General features: G+C 45.1%; 1 protein-coding gene across 2 annotated transcripts in view; it reads left to right on the forward strand.

Annotated features, from left to right (window-relative positions):
- Window positions 1–20,534, forward strand: part of LOC142948518 (BCL11 transcription factor A-like) — a 35,742-nt gene extending 15,208 nt beyond the window's left edge. For both annotated transcript variants that reach the window (XM_076090596.1, XM_076090597.1), the window contains one exon: window positions 15,119–20,534. In XM_076090596.1, coding sequence (XP_075946711.1) covers window positions 15,119–17,115 — 1,997 coding nt within the window. In that variant the 3' untranslated portion in view covers window positions 17,116–20,534. The remainder of the gene's footprint in view (window positions 1–15,118) is intronic.
- Window positions 20,535–21,262: the final 728 nt, after the last annotated feature.

Genomic DNA, 21,262 nt, shown 5'->3' on the forward strand with positions numbered 1-21,262 from the left:
TGCACTTTGGCATTTATGTGTGAGAGTGTGAGACTTAATGGACTTACAGCTTCATGCAGCATCCTTTGCACGATATGACTAAAAGCAACCTTGTGTGGTCTGCTATGTTGTCTGTGCCTTGTTCAAAATGCATAATGCAAGACAGATGGAAACAAAAGAGAGGTAAACATAAGAAGAGAAGCTGTGCATTATGAGGAAAGGAGGAAAGGGAAGAACAGAGGTAAGGCTTGAGGATTCTTTGTCTCAGTGACCTAGCGTAGAGATGTCCATAGACGTCATGCTAATGGGGTCAGCATTTAAGAGAAGGCGTCAGGATTATGTTTACATCAACTGTTTGCTGGACAGTGAGACAATGAATGAGTTGACTGTCATTTATTGTGGAGAACATGACATGAAATGAGCTTGATTGAATTTCAGAAAGTCGTATTCCAGATCAAGTTAGGAGAGCAAGAAGGAAGAAGCGCGAATGATCCGTTATGAGATGATACATAATTTGTGCATGTGTCTTTCCGATGTCAGGTGTAAAGTCTTCAGCTTGGGAAATAGCTGTTAGAGCGCACAGGTCGCGATGTTCAATCTGAAATCCCACCTAAGGGCTCTGTCTAAATGCTGCTGTCCTCTGGGGCCGTATGTTAAAACAGGCCTGCAGCCCTGTTTCGAAGGAGGCTATCTATCGCTTGGACAGACTCCAGCCTCTCTGACCTTGATGTTTGTTTTCCTTGTATCCCCAGACATAAACATGGCTCTCGCATGCAGACACACAGACAGACAGGAAGTTAACCTCTCTGATGTCTTTCTCTTGCGTCTGGTTCCTCGGTGAACGCCGGGCAGACGTACTGGGTTTGAAAATGTGCCCGTGCATGAGTACGGCATCTTGTGAACTCAAATGGTGTGGGAATTTTTTTAGTGTAGATTTCTTCACCCCCACACCTCCGGCCCTGGCCCTTCCTCTCTCTGGTATACCTGTCAGAATGGTTCTCTATCATTCTCATTAAAGCAAAGCCCTTCTCCTTTTTTCTTGACCAGGTAGTATTTTGTTATCAGACAAGAAATCAGACTCCCTTATGACAACCCTTTACCCCATAGTTCAAAGTGCCAAGATAATCATTCTCTATTTATACCTTTTATTGAGGCAAGCCCTTCTGTGCCAGCGAGCGGTCTGGCAGGGAACGCTTTCCATGCTGGACATGCCCTGTTCTCCCCAGGCTCTGGTACTGCTGTGGTCTGCCAAGTCACAGGGCCAGATTGCCTGTAATAGGCCTGCCATTTCCCTCTCATCATCTGTCAGCACTCTGGATCCAACTACAGGGTCCAAAGAGGACTACCACTCTCCAATTAAAAAGGTTAATTTGCCCTCGCCCATCCCCCCCTCTATAGCTTTCCATGTCTTCATTAGTACTCATTTGTGCTTCTGTGTTGCCATTCCCTTTGACTTTTCCTTTCTGTTTTCTGTTAGTTGCCTTTTGCAAACAGTGTTTTACAAGGAAAAGGTAAGGGTGAGCGGCTATCAGCATATTGTTTTCTGAGTCAGCATGTTTATTAAATTGTTGAAAGTGCAAATTTTTTTATAGCTTCTTCCAACCAATTCAAGTTAAAATCAGCTCAATTTCTTTGCCCGCTATGCCCTATTTAATTTCACTTTAAACTGACCAGCCTCAGTAGAGGAAGCAGGAGATTAAAGAGATACTTTGACATTTTGGGAAAAAATACTTGTTTTCTTTCTTTTAAGTTTAAATATGAAGCTGCAGCCAGCAGCCGACTAACTAAAACACTGTAAGTGTGGGAAACAGCTAGCCTGGAGTCCTGTCATCACTGTGAGGTTCCCAGGCAACTAACTCGACTAAATCTTTCCCCTGTCTTCATGCTAAGCTAAGCTAATTGGCTGCTAGCCGTAGCTTCATATTTACAGTACAGATATGAGAATGGCATCAATCATTTTGTCAAACTTTTGGCAAGGGAGCGATTCAATCCCCCAATGCCTCTTAGAGTTCCGAGTGCTTCTAGTCTTATCAGAGATGTAGCGCTAATAACATGTAGCGCTCCCAACGCCTCTAGATGTTTTCTCTTCAGCGTGCTCAACAAGTAGCACAAAACAAATCAGGCATCACACTAATTCTAAGAGTTAATTTGACAGTGAAGAGAGAAACCTGCCTATCTTGCTAGACTAGGAGAAAGGTGTTTGACAACAGCTCCCATGTATGTGGTAGCCACACTTCATTGTCATTATCCTCATGCACTGGTGTCAGTCTCTTAAGCCTAAGCCAAACCTGAGAGGATGAGCAGTGTGAAAGTGAAACCTGCTCCTGTGGGATAACGAGTCACAAGCTTACTTTCCTTCCTGTGATTTGCCCCATTCAGACTGAGGGAGCAGATATCTGCTTCTGACAAACACCTCCCCGCCTCGACGTCTCTGCTTGGTGCTTTGGCCTGCTCCCGACTCCTCTCAGTTCCATCTTCCTCCCTCAACCCTTTTAGTTCTCATCCCTCCTGTCATCTTATTATCTGAGAAGTCGAAGGAAAGGGGCCCCTGCTTCTCCTCCTCCTCCTCCTCTTCCTTTTCTTCTTGACTTAAGCTACAGAAGTGGCATCACATGGCAAAATAGCCCCTCAGTTTATCTGAATAAAATGCACGTGGAAGTACGTGGACACACCGCTTTGTGAACCCAAAGCCCTGGAAGGAAGCTGCCCCTAACCGCTGCCTGTACCTCTGCTCTCTGTCAGTTACAACTGCTGTCAAGGCTCCATCCCTGCGTCCGGCCAACACGGCCGGTAAATGGTTGTGTAGGCTTTTTTTGTGCATTAGCTTTGGGTATCTGGGTCTTTACGTGCAGAATATTGAGATACATTTGCTTTTAAAAGATAATGCTGTCATTTCTACTTTCAGCCAATTTTTTTCGGGGCTTGTTTAATTATAGTTTATAGACTTTAGGCCAAAAGTGATTTGGCAAGCCTTCATCCAGTTTGTAAGGTACAAAGCACATTTGTTGTTACAAAATTAGATTTTGAATTAAGATACATATTTAAATATAAAGATCCAAGGATTGGATTTTTATTTCACCACAAAGTCTCAGAGTGGACAACTGATACAAATTAGCACAAAATATAGGCCCAGTCATAAAATTAGTTCACCTTAATAAATCAGTTGTAGCAGCTGCGTCGTCATCTGCTGTTAAGTGTAGTGGCATACTAAATGCAATCGGGGGTCACTCTTGCTAGTTTTAGTGATTAACATAAGCTAATGACTTGGACGGGATGAACAGGAGGTGGAGATAAAGAGGGGAGAGAAGGAGGGAAGAAGGGGGACGTTGTCTAGCTCCCTCACCCGCCATTAAAGGCCTGCCCCTGGACTTGGAGAGCGGGCCAGCTTCCCATGCACAAGCAAACCCTCTTTGGTTACACAAAATGTCTGCCTGTATGGCCACGGACAGAGATATTATTAGCGTTATTTTGCCTCAGTTATCTGAGAGCGTGGTGCTTTTAGGCCCCCTTGTTTGAGTGGCTGACAGACACTTGAGTTTCTGCAGCAGATTAAATGAAATTTTAGCAGCTTTTTCTTGGGGCCAGGCCATAAAACCACACAAAGGAAGCAGCTGCCACTAATGTAATCTAGAATCGGGTGCTGCAGTGTAGAGCTGTCCACCACTCTTTTGTTTTTCCCTTCTTCTCCACTCCACAGCTTTTTACATCGTTCTTGACACCCTTCAACTGCACCCTTCCTCTTCAGATAATACCCCTGTTCTTTCACTACTCTTAATTCCTCCTTTCATCAGCTCCCCCTCTGTGTACGGCAAAGGTGATGAAACCGGACGAGAGCAATAAAGGCCATGTGCTTTATGAGCAAACATATCTTTTTATGTCTTTATATATCTGTACGGCCGAAGCAAAGGTACACAAGGTAGCCATCGGGTCGTCTGTAAAGCGCTCTCCTCCCGGGGTCTGTAGGCCTACAGCATATCAGCTGGACATGTATGGAATGGACATATAGGGTCTTTACAGTTTGACCTTACGCAAGCCGACAAAGTTCATTTCTCGGAATGAAACACAAGCAGTCCGCCGGGGTCGATGCCCCCGCAACCTTTACGTCAGCCAAAGGCTGTCAGTCCCTCTCAAAATGACAGGGTGGATCTTGAGAACCTGAGTTCATGTCGGGAGTGGAGTTACATTCCTGTCGGTGCTGTCATTGTACAAGTGACATGAGAGAGAGAGAGAGAGAGAGAGAGAGAGAGAGAGAGAGAGAGAGAGAGAGAGAGAGAAATAGGGAAGAGAAAGAGAAAAACTGCAGGAGTGCAAAATAATATCCAATAATGAAAGCCGTTTGTTAATTATAATCATTTGGGGTTGACATTTGCATAGTGCGGCTAAATGTTTGCATGTTGGAGACGTCTTACAGTGAGACTCCACTGTTGCCTTCTGTAAATTAAGTTTTATCGTCTGCTAGAGAAGCAATGGCACAAACATCTGTCCCATAAATCTCAGGTGGTGCTGCAGAGCGCAGCCAGAGAAACCAGCTCTACCCATCCCCTGATCAGCCATTAATCCAAATTTCCACGGATCCACAGCGAGTTATTTATGTACGGTTGGTTAGCTGGTAAGCCTTCCACGAGTGAAGGCATTGCATTGGAAAGCACTGCTGTGCTATTAGGTGCATGTGACAACAAACTACAGTACAGTTTAACACATTGCCTTAGCAAGAGCTCTGACCTTTCTGTGTGGTTACATGATATGCTCTAGTGAGTGTAAATGTGTGAGTGTGCATCATGCCTGTGTATTGGCTGTGTGTAAGTATGTCTTGCCACTACCTGTTGTGGAATGTCTGAGTTCATGGACCCTTTCAGTGTGGAAACAATGGCTTGAAGGTGGACTCAGTCAGTCAGTCAGTCAGTCAGTCAGTCTTTACATATGTGTGTTCTGTCCTGCAGCTGTCTGTGAATAAATCCTTCTGTCACCAAAGGCACACAGGCTTTCTTCACGTATCCTGTTCATCAACATTTTAACGTTTCTGTACGTCTAGAGGGAGAGAAAAGGAATTCATAGTTTTAGCTGATGGCTCTTTGACTGCTGCTTTTGTACCTTTGTTGCTGCCGTCCCCCTTCTCCGTCTTAAGTCTTTGTCTCTTTGTCTCTTCTTAGCTCTGCCTGTCTCGTAATTTTTTCTTGGTTACATTTGCCCATTATAAACAGTCCTCATAAAAACAAGATAATTTGTTGTGGTGCAGCACGTGTGCGTGTGTACAACGCACATGCATACTTGCACCTTTACGCAGCAACACCACACATGTTTACATAAACCTGATGACCCAACAGAAATAGCTCCTGCCCCCCCCTTTTGCCACCCTCCTTTTCTGCTCCTCTGCTCCGCCCTCCCTCCCCAGGGTAGGATCGCTATAGCCCCCCTTATAAACACAGTGATCTATAGGAGCCCTAGACCCAGACAGATTTTTGGCATGGCTGTGCAGGTAGCATTCCAGCACGGTTTGAGATCTTAGGGCCCTAGCCTCGTTAAAAGCCTGATTTATGCTCTACAGCTGGGCACAAAGGAACCTACAGGTTGGCTACCTTAATTAATATCACGCTCGCTACTGCTTGGACCTATGTATGTTCCTGACATTCTAGGGAGAATTACCGGAAGAGTCCACATGCTGTATTTTTAACAGGCCAGTGACGGTGCGGGTGTGCACGACATGTAACTGAAAAGACACAGTAGCCTTGTTACATGATGTAACATGATTTTAAATGATTCTTAGAGAGCCACAAGGTTAAACGTATCATTGATATAAATGCACATTTTGCCTTCTGTTGGAACGCAGAGGAATACGGCTATAAGGGTGTTAACTTTCTGGGCCGCACTAGGTCCTATTCTCCACCATTTTACCCGCCTCTCTTGGTTGCTACGGCGGCCGATCAGAGCACGTGTCTTCAATTAGTCGGCAGGAGTCTGGTACAGGGAGCCTCGGAGATGAAGAATTGTGGGGAGCGTGGCCTGCCGTTGCCAAGCACATGGCCCATCCATCTTACGAACTGTTATTGATGGTAAACCTTACATGTAGGTATTAAGTGGCTGCACTCACCCTGTTCTAACCCGACAGTCTTTTCTCCGGCGTGTACGGTTCAGTCGTGTGTCATTTGGGAAAGAATATTGTGCCCTGTAATGTACAATCCAACTTTGACCCATTTGATTTGGGGCAAAACAACATCCAGGGTAGTCCTAACAGTTTCACCTTCTTGCACTGAGCAGAAGAGCAAGGAAGGGAACATTTGTAGGTCACTTTGGATATCTGACCACTTCCTCGCTCTGCCACGTCTATTCCAGCTTCTGTCAGAATGTCTTGAAGGGGCTGAATTAGGGCTGAACAGGAGGCCATTTTGCAATTTTAATCAGGATTTGGAAAGCGTCTGGTTTGAGAAGTGGCCCAGCAATGTTTTCTCCTCGATGAATTAATAATGGAACGGGGAATCTAGGGTTGGATGAATGGATGCTGGTGGGGGCATTGCAGTTTCACTGTTGGTGGCTGTGTCATTATTACAGGATCAGGGAACTTCATGTCTTAGACCTTACTTGTTATGACATTGCAATGAATTTAACTTGTGATACTGTACCAACATTAAAAAAAAAAGAAATACTGAACTTGTGATACAATCAGCTTTCATCCAAGTCAGATCTGCGGTCACCGCATATACAAGCACATCTCTCTCCACTTCCCACTTCTCTGTATCTAAGGAAATTGGATTTGCGAGCTACAGCTGACCCTGAGATACCCCTCGATCTAAAGAGTCCGGCTATTGATACTCCCTTAACCACTCGACCACCGTGTGCACAGTCACACACAGCAGATGGGACGCGTGTTAAACCCTCAGCCTCCACTGCTCCGGGCCACGGGACACTCCAACACACTGGCCCTCTTGTTTTAAAGTGCCATGTCCCTCCACAATGCCTTGAGGCTCGTATGCATAACGAACTGCTATGGTTGGCCCGAGCTCACATGCCCTGGTCCTCTCACCCTGAGGTGGTAGGGCAGGGTGAAAAATAACTGCATGTTTAAAACAGCCCTTGTTCACTAGCATCTAAATGATGGACCATGCTTTAGAGCTTCTGGGGCTTCTGGGAGCGAGTTCAGGAACAAACAACTGAGGTCAACATTAGTAGTAACTTTGTGTTTCTTAACAGTTCCCTACTTCCGCGTCAGCACCCTGTCATGACAATATGGTGTTTTACTGGTGATTCCAGGTGCATTTGAAATCCCAAACCTTAACACAAAGACCCTCAATCCAATCCACCTCCAGCTCCGTCCCACAGAGATTAAGATAATGATGGAGTGTCTTTCCCTGTTTTGCCCTCTCGCTTGTTCCTTTCGCTCTACGTGTCTCACTTTCTCTGGAAATATTATTTACAGTGACGGAGCACCTCAGGCAAAGGTAGGAGGAGAAAAAGAAAAGACTTGTACACACTGGCCTAATGGATTTTGAGATCTGCCCGGCACTAAATGAGTGGGTGGAGAAGATGAGAGGTGTATCGTGGCACAGGTGTTACGGTAGTGTGACTTTTAGCTTAGGGAACGAACGATTTGGAGTGGGTATTTCAGAGGTAAAAGAAAAAAGGTGAAGGAGAAACTGTGTTCATGTGTATGTGTGTGTGTGTGATTGTGAAAGACCCACTTTAACCTCTCTCAGTGCTGTCATCAGCGTGTTAAGGAAATAGCGTGATAGAAGGAGGGAGTAACAAGGGAGCATGCAGGCTGCACGAGGGACGGAGGGAGAGGGAGAGGGAATGACTCTATCCTCCAGACAGGCTGAAGTGTTTACTTAGTCCAGACACACTCAGTGTGTGTGTGTGTGTGTGTGTGCCCGGACTTCCATGAGCTCAGAGATACCCTGACTGCAGGTCTGTGCCTGTAGATCAGGCAAAGTCACTGCCCACTCTTCCTGTTACACTTTTCTTCACTCACTTGCTCCCTTCATTTTTGTTTATCCCCAACTTCTTGTTGCACCCCTACTCTTCAGCATATTTATGGCAGTAAGTCCACTTGTGGCCTGAATTTGGGGCAAAGCATATGGGCTAAATGTCACTAACCTAATGAACCGCACGGTCATAGAAGATATTCAGTTTTTGTAGGAGAACCTGCAGAGGTGGTGACAGACATTTGCTTTTGTTCTTATTACTTATTAGAGGATGTGAAAATCTGTATCACACTTCACTTACCAAAAAGTTCAGTGGTTTTGAGAGTAAGAGAGAGGGGAGGCGCTCCTGATGAAGTGTCTGTAAGCAAGATAGTTCATATTCACATACTTGATCCGAGGGTGCTGCGACCTGCTGATGCTGTGACCAATAAATTAAGTACATAAAAAAACAATCAATTCTTGTTCTTTGGCATTTTATAATATGTGGATCCGCAGTTAGAATAAAGATGAAACAACAACAAATATACAACTAGTGTATTGCATTGAATTGCTTACACAAGGTCATTGTGTGTTGGTGTCTTATACAGTTGACTTAAAAATGACAGTTCTGACACATCGGTCTTATGAGGATGACAGTCTGCAGTTTTCGTTCCGTGGACATTTTTGAATTCTTAACTTTGTGGTATTTAACGATTGTCCTGTTACGTGTCCGTCACATTACGGTTGACAGCTTTGATTTGATTCTTTATTGCCAGCGCAGTTTGCTTTGACATACAGTATGTTGTAGTTGTTTGTTTTTTGTGACAATATAACAGCGACTGACATGCTGGTGTCTCATGATTTCTGTTAGTGCCTCATGTTGTTCAGCATATTCACCAGTGAAGCTGTTGATTATCAGAGCTGTAGAGTAATGTGGCTGTAATGTCTTCACTTCTTCATCGTCTTTTTTCCATGGAGTGTTTGTGCTGTTCTGTCCAGCTCCCTGCACACATATCTGTGAGGAAGACAGAAGTGGGGGGAAAGGAGGCGATGTCCGATACAGGGCCTTGTATGCTCTGGTGAAGCCGAATCGCGTCCTGGAAAATGGCATGCAGGCTCATAACGCGCTCCACTCGTCCAATAGCCGGAGACGAAACAGTTTTGACAGTGTCGAATGCCTTGCCCCGGGGGCCTTATCATCCACCGCTGCTTGCCTGCCTCCCTCCGCTGTTTCTGCTCTCCTGATGCTATCTATCTGGAGATTTATGCAGAAATGTGCAGCTAGTCGACCTCTCTGGTCCCCCTCCATCCTTTCTGCAGGGACGCCAGCCTGTCATAAGCTGAGCTATGCAGAGATAGTGAAGCTCAGGCTGCTGGCCTCATGTCTTACGGAGGCTTTCTTGTCTGTACACTTCATACAGGGATGAAGCTTGTAAGGAAAGACAGCGGACGCCCTCATCTGAATGTTGCAGCCTGTATTTTGAAAAGGAGGAAGACAAAAAAAGTCTGTTTTGTGGTACTCCATTGAATTCTGTTTTGTTCTGTTATTTTCTTCATTAGCCTATTTTACGCTATCCTCCTCGCCTTAAGCTGTAGTTTATGGAGACATATCTTTTCTTTGACAGAACTCTTTTCACATTTCCCCTCTGAAGTGCTCAGAGACCATCTGGGATATTGCCCGAGTCCAAAAATACTCCTGCTTGATTAAGTCTTCTTATGTACCTGGATATGTGTGCTTAAACTGACACTTGGCAGTTTGCAGTTTCTTTGATTCCACTTCTTTATTTAATACCTACTCCGTTGAGCGTTGGCTTTTGTTGACGGCGGTTTGATCCTGTGAAGCGGATCCCAACTCAATAAATAATCTCTGCGGATGCTTACATAAGCGATGGTCCATTTAATTAGACTGGTTAAGTTTAGAAGCCCAGAGGTCTTTTCACTGTACCATTAGAGCTAGGATGAGAAACAACAGCGTGCGGCCTCCCACCGTCTCTGGTAAGCAGAGAGCAAATAATGATCTGCATCAGAGACACGGCTGGCCCAGGCTATTATAACGTCTGCCGGACCGAGCCGCACCCAAGTACGAAGCCGTCCAGCTGGGCTTAGTTGGAATGGATGGATATATGGAGGGATAGAGACACGGACGGATGGATGGGTGGGTGGATGGTCAGTTCAAATGCAGTTCAACCGAGCAAAGATGAAAGGGAGTAGGGTTACGCAGGGAAACAGACAGGGTAGAGCGATGCTAATTTTGAAATGATTGTAGCAAGTGTATTACATACTAATGTCCATACACACACACACACACACACACACACACACACACACTTGTCTATTGTGTATGGCGCATGCATTCATTGGCCCGTGAGCGGGTGCCATCTGTCCATAATGGTTCCTTAGTGGCTCAGAGAGACGCCTCAGTTCCACTGTTGCTCTTATCAACTTTCAAAAGAAGGAGAAGGGGAAAGGAAAGGTAAGAAGTGTAAAAGTCTGATTGGAGACAAAGCCACAGCCAGCAGATTACTTTATGCTGGGCACAGGCCCTCAAAGACCATGCACCATGCATCTTTGTCTGGTGATCTGCCTCCCCCCTTGCTTGTTCATGCCAGCTAGGCTTTTCTTGTCCCTGTCTACCCCTCTCTTGTGTGTAGTGGTTCGTGGTCGGCTTCTCCCAATTGTGTCATGTGTGACTCCAACACCAGCCAGCGTTGCAGGCCCCTGGTCCACATCACACTTGTAAAAGGTTGCGATTTGGGCCTGTACTATTCCCTGGCTGACTCTCTGTTTAGTAAACCGTATTTCCTGCATCCGGCTTTGTCTCAGGAACAAGTGTTGGTCAAACAAGCCTTTTGTCTGTGGCCAGTGGCTAAGCACACCACAACGAGTCTGGCCCGGGACAAGGAAGTGAGTGTATGAGCCCTGGTGTGTGTGTTTGTATGTGTGTGTGGCAGGGAAACACAGACAAACAGAGAGAGGTAGAGAAGTAAGAAGGAAGGTTAAGGCCAGCCAGCTGCTCTATTAGGTTCACAAACGGATGCAGAGACTGATAAAACATCTTCGGGCGATAACATGTATGAGACACCAGTGAATGCAACGAAATAAAGCTGCTCTCACACTCTAAAGCCCCCGACGACGAGTGATTGTAGTTCAATCCTTCTCCACTCAGACCTTCAAGTCAGGTGAAAGTCATGTACAACAGACTGGATTAAGAGAATGCAGGACACTACAGAGCAGCTCTAATGTGCGCCTTCACAAGTTCCTTCTTCCTCAACCTGTCCTCTGCTGCTTCCTCCTTCACCCCTGTCCAATCCCTGACTGTGAATACCCTAATGACATAAACAGAGTAGTAATCACATTAACGCCAGTTACGGCTGAGGCATTCTTAAGAGGCACTGTATTGACAACCCTCCGTCTTCCCAAGGCACTCACTCCAACACCCATAAACACTTATGAATATTGGCAAAGACCCGCTATTAGCATAATCACTTTTCAGGTGTGTGTGAGTGCTCCAGAGCCCCAGGCGACTGATAGCTTTGGGAAATGGCGGTGACATGCTGCGTCCCCCGTGTCACCCGTGTCTGTGCCTTCCCCTTCCTCTTTCTCCTTTTGGAAGGCCTGCGAGCTAATCCTGTTAGCTTGTTCCTCCATTAGCTAAATGACCAATATCAGTGAGAGCTGCGTGGTCACACCAGGACGGACTGAGCCCACTATCAGGCTTGGTCAAGGACAAAACTAAATAAAATGGAGGTCCAGGAAAAGTCTGCGAGCTTTTTGGATGTATGGCTGGAAAGTTTGAGAGAGTATAGGACAGTCGATGGATGGTGGGTTTGATTGAGAGATGGAGGGAAGTTATTTTTCCTCAACGCATCTTTAACCTGCTAACACTGGGTCAAGCTCATTGTTGTCTTGGCGTCCGTTGTTTTGTTTGTTTGTGTTTTGGATGTCGGGGATAAAAGGAGAAGGGGGTGATGTGGTTACTCCGTTTGTGCGCGTGTGTGTGGTGATTGAGAGAGTGCGCATGAGACTGGGTTTGGGGGTTGGGTAACTAACAATAGAGCACTCTGCATGAGCAAAGTATAGATGATGCCTCAGCCTCCTAGACTGCTTGCGTGTATTGCTTTGTCTGGTCAACACTGCTGTCTGGGAAGGCGATGTGAATATGGTGTCAGCAGCGCAGACGCCTCTATCTGCTGTTTAAGGTGCCATCATTTCCCCACTGCCCTTGTGTCAGTTGTCCTTTTGCTTTTGCATGAGCCCTGGATCATATTCTTTTCCTGATAGCAGTGCACTGTGTCCGTTAGACACTAGCCTCCCCCAGCTTTGTGTTGCAACGTGTTGAAATGGCTTTGAAGGAGTCGTTAACGCCCCACTATTTTCCTTTGACTGCTCTGCGTCTCTCCTCTGTGCCTCTTTAGTTCTTATATTTCTCTTTTCCGTGATTATCGTTCTTCCACTTTTTCTGCTGCTGATCCTCCTGCCATCTCTCACTTCTCCTATATGCTTTCTGTCTTCTCTCCCCCAAAGTCCCCTCTTTCAGCCCCCGCCATGAAATGGCAGCTAAGGGGTTGTCAGTGTGGTTTCTCTTCTCTGCTGATCCTATTTCAAAGGGACCTGGAGATCCAGCATTAGCCCGAGCTCTCCTGCTCTCCACAGACTTAGAGTTAATGGAAAGAGAGAAACAGACGGACAGAGTGAGAGGGAGCTCTCCTTTATTCCATTAGAGGACAGACTCGTTTATAAGATCGTCCTTTCTCTCCTCTTCTTACTTGCAAAAAAACCCAAAACCTTCAATGCCGTCAAATGCCTTGTCAGAACGTCTTTTCTCCTTTTGAATAACCGTCCTTCCATCCCTTTGACTACATCTGTCAAGGACAGTTGTGGGGTTATTTAGACATCCTCTCTGCTATTGTTGTGAATCTGGGCATGCTTTGGTCTGGCTTGTTGATGCCCATCAATGCCTCCACTGTCTGAATGGGAATAACAATTATTGTCACTGCTTGTGGCATGAGCACAGTTTGTCAAATGTCCATAGATGGCCTGTGATTGCATAGCACAAGACATGTTGTTTCTGATACATAAGAAAGTGGATTGACTACCGGCTTTGTAGTGTTGTGGCCCTGGTGTCCTTCAGAAATGTGGCGGGTTGTCATTAGGAATGTCCCCTTCACGCCACACTTCTCTCCCTACTTCGCTCCCTTCCTTTTTCCCTGCCTCCTTCCTTCACTTCCACGATCCCTCAGTGCTTTCTTTCCTCTGACAAACGCGACTATGTCTCGGAGGAGAAGACGACATTCGAGCCAACCCCCCAATCTCCCTCTCTCGTCCTTCACAATAACAAGAAAATTTCATCTATTTTCCTCCTCATGCATATGCACTCTCTGCTCACACATTAAGACAGCGATGAGGAAGTGTGTATGGGCTGCAAATCAAAGCAAAGCGAACAGGAGAGGCCAGGTTATTGCAACCGTTTTACGAGAGATACGGGGCTTTCTATTTAAAGCCATAAAAACACACACATAATCATAGGAAACCTACATATAGCCAAAGCCAATGTAATGGGCACATTTTACTTGTGCTTATAAGAGAGGGAGCAAAAACGTGTATGGGCAAATGGCTTTTTTATGATGGAAAAATTCCATAGTGGGTCAAAGCCCCTCGCAGGTGGCAGCAATTAACTGTAATTTTTGCAGATTGTAATGATCCATAATTTACCAGTATAACCCCCCTTCCAACTCTTTTCAGTCAAGAGAAAAAAGGTTTGCGTGGAGGTTTGATTGGGTGCACATTTTATGCCGTGTTCTGGTCTTTAAGTGAGATTGTGCGGAGGGGGCTGTGGTGGCCGCCAACACACGAGATAGAAAGGAGAACCACAGAACACCAATCTGTTCCGTCTATTGCTCATCCACAACATGCCTCTTTTCGCTCAGCAGCCGTCGTCTCTTTCTGCCCCTTCTTCACCCCTTTGTCTTTAAGCAGGCTTAAAACATGCACACGACTGTCCATCCACCATCTTAGAGATCGTTCATAGTCGCAATCACACACACGCACACACACACACACACACACACACACACACACACACACACACACACACACATGGCCTATCTTCGTCTCCCCCTTGTTCTCCCTGTCTGGCACAGTATGGCCATGGTTTTGGGTTCAGCGTCTGCAAATGACTTCAGAAAAATGCCCTCCAGTGAAAAAAGAAAAAAAGAGAAGAAAGGATAAGAAAGCAAAAAGATGAAAGAGGGAGCACATTTGCAAGTGGCGGATGCTTCTTATTTTGCATATCCCTCACTTCTGCTTTCCCCTTCTTCTCCTTTTCTATTCACCTGAGAGGATTTAAATAAATCCATAAAGCATGAAATATCAGAAATAGAAAAGTAATGCATGAAATGCATTTTTATAGGAGCCTCCCCACCCACACACAAACAGTCAAACACAATTTCTCCCTTTGCTTCTTTTCGCTGTGAATGTGTGTTTTTTTGTGATAAACGCTGGTACAATTTATTAACATGTGACCTCTTATTTGTATTCAGCATTAATATGCAGCATCAGATACATGTCCCACTCCAGCCTCGTTAATTCTGTAAACATGGCATTGGAGGAGAGATGAGTGTGTTTAACGAGATTAGGCGTGCGTTGTCAGGCAAATCTCCGGTCAGTGTGCAAGTGCTATTGAAAGTCAATTATTGCTTAAAATATTCCTATGCCTTCTCAACTGTGTAAATTGTGTACTTGCAGCCTTAGATATCTCTCATTATTGTTTAATTAATTATCTTGTTAAGCGGACACCTACTGGAAGTAAATACTGGTTTGAAAAAAATGTAAAATACACATTTAATCTATCACATATATTATAGTTTGTTTGAAATGCTTTATACAGTGTGTTAGGATTCAGTAATGCTTAATGATCTGAACAGTAGGAAGGAAGATTTATTTATCTGTGGCAATACAATTTTTTTCATTCAATTTTTTCTTCACAGTCCAGGAATAATTGGGGGTGTAATGGGGTTTTATTTTGAAATTGCCAGAGATGAAAAAATAGCTGTGAGTGAACTCAGTCACATTCTCTCAGTTTTTGATGATCATATTGGACATTTTGTTACATATTTTTAAAAGCTTACTGTCATCACTGAAATGTCATGATTCTACAGTTAGTTGATCGTCAGTAAGTCTGTTTTATTATTTTATCAGGTCAATTTAAAATGTTGTTTGTCTCTCTGTGTTCCTTTTTTTGTCAGATAAAGATGAGCCCAGCAGCTACACCTGCACTACCTGTAAGCAGCCCTTCACCAGTGCCTGGTTCCTGCTCCAGCATGCCCAGAACACCCACGGCTTCCGCATCTATCTGGAAAGCAAACCCGGTAGCCCCCTCACCCCCCGCGTGGCTGCAGCTCCTGGGATGGGGGGTGACTGTGCCTCCTCCCAGCCTCCCCTCCATGCTGTCCACTTGGCTGATGGCAGTCCATACAGCCTCCTGAGGATGCCGGGCTCTGGATCTGGCCGGGATTCAGCATCCACACCTCGTGAGGGCCGTTACCCCCGAACCCCACCGCTGTTCAGCCCGCCACCACGCCACCACCTCAGCCCCGATGATCTGGCCCTGGCAACCCACCATCCCAGCGCCTTTGACAGGGTGATGAGGCTCAACTCAGTACCACTAGAAGCCCCTCCAATGGACTTCTCTAGACGTCTACGTGAGCTGGCGGGAAATGCCACTGGGGCTTCCCCGCCACTCTCCCCTAACAGGCCCAGCCCTATGCAACGGCTGCTGCAGCCATTTCAGCCAGGTTCAAAGCCTCCATTTTCAGCTACGCCTCCCCTCTCCACCTCTCAGTCACCTTCTGGATCACGCTCCACCCCCAATCCCTTGTCCAATGCGACCCAACCAGGCACACCTCTCAAGTCAAAGTCTTGTGAGTTCTGCGGGAAGACCTTCAAGTTCCAGAGCAACTTAATCGTTCACCGGCGTAGCCACACAGGGGAAAAGCCATTCAAGTGTCACCTGTGTAACCATGCCTGCACCCAGGCCAGCAAACTGAAGCGACACATGAAGACGCACTGTCAGAGCAAGTCTTCAGTGCTTAATGCCAAGTCTGATGACGGACTCTCGACTGCAAGCTCCCCTGAACCTGGCACCAGTGATCTGATGGGCAGTGCCACAGATGCTCTCAAGTCAGTGGTTGCCAAGTTCAAGAGTGAGAACAATGGCCTGATGCCTGAAAATGGAGCAGAAGAAGAGGGAGAGGAGGAGGAGGACGAAGAGGAAGAAGAGGAGGAGGAAGAAGAGGAGGAAGAAGAGGAAGAGGTCAAGGGGGAGGAGGAGGAGGAGGAGGAGGAAATTGAGACTAAGCCTGGAGTCGAAGAAGAGGAGGAAAGGAATGACTATCGTTTCAGCCTTCGGCTCGAAGGGGCCCGCCACCATCAAAACAGTGAGGCCCTGCACCCACACCGCAGGAGCTCGTCCCAGCAGCCTGGCGACGAGGACTCGGCCCTGGAGTCAGACCGAGCAGATGATGGGACCACCACTACCATCAATGGCCTGGGACCTCTATCCACTGACAGCCTGTCCAGGAAGCTGCTGAGGGGACGTGTCAGTCCTGGATCCCTCAGTCCCCTGTCCAAGCGCATCAAGGTGGAGAAGGACCTCGACCCCCACACGCCCACTATCCCAAACACCGAGAACGTCTACTCCCAGTGGCTAGCTGGCTACGCTGCCTCACGACAACTCAAGGACCCCTTCATCAACTTCACAGGTGGGGACTCCAGACAATCGCCCTTCGCCTCCTCATCTGAGCACTCGTCAGAAAACGGCAGCTTGCGCTTCTCCACTCCGCCTGGCGAGCTGGATGGGGAGCGGGCCGCTTCAGGACGCAGCGGCACCGGCAGCGGGGCCAGCACTCCCCACGGCAGTGGAAATGGCAGGCCGAACTCCAAGGACAGCCGCCGCAGTGACACCTGTGAGTATTGCGGCAAGGTGTTCAAGAACTGCAGCAACTTGACAGTGCACCGACGCAGTCACACTGGAGAGCGGCCCTACAAGTGTGCTCTGTGTAGCTACGCGTGCGCCCAGAGCTCAAAGCTCACCCGCCACATGAAGACCCACGGACAGATGGGCAAGGACGTGTACAAATGTGAAATCTGCCACATGCCTTTCAGTGTATACAGCACTCTGGAGAAACACATGAAGAAGTGGCACAGCGACCGCCCTCTGGCTAATGACATTAAGACTGAGTAGGCAAAGAGCAGCATGCTGGCAGCTCTCTCTCTCAGCTCCCCAGGCTAAAAAGCGACCCTGGCTAACTAGCCAATAAGTGAGGGGAAAGGACAACAGGGTTAGAAACCAGTCCACGGTACAGCCCTGTTATCACCCCGGACTGGAAAAAGCTGAATGCATGATCCATCATTGGGGCAATACTATTGCATCAAACGCAAAACTTTTTGAGCCTTTCTATTGTGCAATAATTTACACGTTTTGTATTTTTTGTAACTGGTCAGCATGCTCGGTGTGTTTTGGCTACTTAGAGAGAAAATTGTCCTCGGCTGATGAATTTGGTTGTACATGTGTTGCTGTTGATACTTTTGATTTCTTCAACATAAAAAAAAAGTTAGTTAAGTGAACCCACGCTGCATACAGTACATACTGTTTTACATATCATGTACAGTTTTGTGTTCAAACATAGTGGACAGTGTCATATTATCGAAACATCAAGACAAGCAGGGTCACACTTAAAACTGATCTTTGTGAAAGATTTTCCATGCAAGATTGAGATAAGATATATATATAAATATATACATATAGAAATTGGGCTGCCTATGAAATGCTAGGCACTAGCGCCATGAAATATTTCTTTGACAAACAGCAATGAAATTAACAATAAGGTGTAAAATGACAACAAAGAGTGCCTTGGATATTTTACCTGCATTAGTTAATCCTCCTTTTTGCTATAAGCTCGGAGTTTCAGCTAGAGAAGATTACAGGACATTTTTGTGCACATATGAAATAAGCAGGTCCTTGCATCAAGCACCTGTACAACCCTGTCGTTTTGTGACTTAGCAGAGCATAAGGAACCAGCTGGAAAAAAAAAGAAAACGAAAAAAAAGATTATGTGTACCTCTGGTAAATCATTTATCTGCCTGACTCATGTATATTGTTATTCTCCAGATTATGGTTCTGTTTACTGGCATGTTACATGCTAACAACGAGTACGTGTGTAGAGTTTTGGTTTAGGTGTTTATGTTTTCCGGTACGTGTGTACCAAACTGAGAGGGTAGTCTGACGAGTTGTTTCAACCAACGTAATGCCCTTAATTTTCCAGAGTGTTTATTTTCTTTGAAAATTAAGAGTTTGCAGGGTTTTTTTTTTTGTAAGTAGCGCAGAATTATGTTTCTTCGGTGTCAGCCAGGCAGCAGTGTAGCCAGCAGCCACTCGAAGACCACAGAGTGGGTTTTAGTCGTCCTAAGCCAGACAGATTTTGGGTGTCGGAGGGTAAGGGTAGAGGGGTGGGGAGTGGGTTGAACAGGTGTCTCTACAGTTCAAATGTTTATGTCCTTATAGCGCTTATTCTCTTTACCGCATTAGTTCTTAGAAACCCTTAAGTAACCTGAAACACTTTTTATTAACTCATTGGAAACAATCTCAAAGTCAAAATCTAAAGTCAAGAATCAGAATTTAGAAGAAAAAAATTCAACAAATTGAGTCAAATTTCCATTGTGTTCATTTCAGTTAATAACATACTCTAGACCTCATCGTGGTAGTTGTATTTTTTTTTTTTTTTTTAAATCTCCATCCCCTCATTGTTGATGATATAGCACTTGTCACTCTGCCTTGGATTCTGTATGTGTCTCTCTAATCGGAGGTACAGTCGGTTGAGTATAAAACGAGGACCGGATTTCAGATCTGGGACTACCTACATGCACTGTTCAATTTTCCCAGTTTACAGTCGGACGCTCAAGGGAAAACTTGCTCTTACGCTGACGGATTAGTGTGGTGTCATTGCTTTGCATTAAAAAGAAGACAAAAAAAGAGAGAAAAAAAGAGTTGAACTAGAAACTGTCGCCAGCCATGTATCCTCCCGAGGAGCCGGACATCAGTTCGGCTCCTCGGGGGAATCAACGCAGGAACCGCCATAGAAATATCCTGCTTCATACCGACTATAGAAATATACTGCTCAGTACAGAAAGGAAAAAAAAGTCTACAAATTTGATTTAACAAGATAAGTAAATTGTTGTTGTTGAGTTTATAAAGTAACACTTCAATATCTTTAGGGGAGAATCTTATTTAAAAAATTGTTTTCCAGTTTTTTATCGTTTATTGTCGTTTCTCATTTCTGTCTTGGTGACATCTGGGACTTGATCACTATGTAATGAATTGTAATGAACATGTCTCTCATTCTTTTTCTTTGCCTTTACTATACACAAGTCTTCAGGTTGAACAAAAATTTGCATTGGGGAGAGATTTATGATATATGAATATATAGAGAGAACTTAAAACACATAGGAAAATGCACACTCATGTAAGTTCCTATGTTCAAAACACATTTATGGTCTACTTTTTTCCTGTATTTAGAATGGTATTTGAAATTAATGTTCACTTAGTGTAGGCACTTATAGTATTTATGTTGGAGCCTGTATTTTTAACTGTTTTGCCTGTACTCTTTAAAGGTTTCAATGTACCCTTTTTTCTGTAGTGAAAAAAAATCCCAACAAGCTGCCACCGTATATTTTCTTAATTTGGCAGGATAATATAGTGTGAATAATTTGTATGCTTGAAAATAAGTTTGTTTTTGAAAAATAAAATGTTGTGGAGTTCCCCCCAAGGGTGAGAGGTCATGTAATGGCCTTTTCAGGCAGTCCCGCTGGAGTGACCACAACGAGGTAAAAACAGGTGGTTGTACATATCTTTTTAGTTTGTTTTATATATTTTTCTCTCCTGCCATTTTATATGCAGTAATACAAGCTATTGTTGGGTTTTCTCGGTAGCCAACTTTTTACTGTCCTTGAACATGTACCACCTAATAACATTCCAGCCGTTTTTTGAAAAAGACCTTTTGTCATATGCAATCAATCCAACGTCAATCTGAAAAGCATTTTGTTTTTTTTGCTGCAGTTTTTTTTTGTTTTTTGTCATTTTGAATTTTGTTTTCATTTGCCAAAAGAACCATGATGCTTTATAATTTAAATATGGTACATCTCATATGCAAGGCATATTCTAAATAAATCATAGAAAGAAAAAAAAAGTTTGGTACATGTTATCATTGCTGATGTTTTGAGGTACATTTGAGTCCTGATTCATCCTGTGTTCTGTATTTACTTCCAAGCTATTTGTTCTGAACTGAACTTGAAGTTGACCGACGGCATTGGTCGACATTATTTATTATGACTATACACACACACGCTCTGTTCAGAACGGAGTCACTGCAAAACAAGTCAGTTAATTTTTCTCCCTCCTGATGAATTGTGACGGCTTCATTTCTCTGTCTGATGACCAAAGGTCATCGACGACATTCATGAGTTTTTTTCTCGACTTACAGATCTGGTTGTTGTTAATTTTCAGTTACGGAGATGCCACTCTATTTTCAGCTGTTGTCTGCATTATTCTCTTCACTCAGCCATTTTGTCTTGAAAAAAATAAAAAGTATTACATACATATCTGAATTTGCTGCATTTGTTTTTTTTCTTATTGTGGCCTGCGTCCTCACTGTCTAACTTAACAAACACTATAGAAGACTATTCAGAACCACCAGCGCACACACAAATACACAGAGAATTTAATACATGTTAAGTGCACACACTGTATGTGTTTGGATGTATTGCACCCAGGTGTGTTTGCATGGATCAGCTTGAATCACCCGTCACAGGGGGTGGAAGTTCACCAACATATCTCTGGTCTGTGGCCTTGTCAGGTCAGTGAAGCGCCTGTTATATCTCCGGCAACCCTCCCATCTCCTCCTGTCTCTCTCTGTCTTCACCCCCCCCCCATCTCTTTTTTCGCCCGACCACACCGCTCTTTTTTTATTCCTTCATGTTTTTTTCATTACGCTGTGTCTAACTTTATATGTCTCCCCATGTCCCAGTCTCTCTCTCTCTTTTCTTCCGACCTCTCCCTTCCCCGTTTCCTCCTCTCCCCGCTGAAGCACTGGAGGGCAACGTGACAGACTAATCGCTCTCCTTGTCCGAGCCCGCCGCTGTTTGCCTAGCAGGGCCAGATTAAAGTTCACAGATAGAGAGAGGTTCCTGCTTGGGCCAGGTGTTGACAGTTAAGATAAAGCAGAGTTGCAAGGAAGTGGAGGGGGTGCTGGGTGGGTGTTGGGAGCAAGGAATTTTTAGCCTGTGTGTGTTCTTGCACATCTACACATTTATAATGTTCAGGAGGGTGGTTACCC

This window comes from Anarhichas minor, unplaced genomic scaffold (genome assembly GCF_050575085.1).
Source record: "Anarhichas minor isolate MPS153535 unplaced genomic scaffold, ASM5057508v1 ptg000012l, whole genome shotgun sequence".
NCBI classification, from domain to species: Eukaryota; Metazoa; Chordata; class Actinopteri; order Perciformes; family Anarhichadidae; genus Anarhichas; species Anarhichas minor.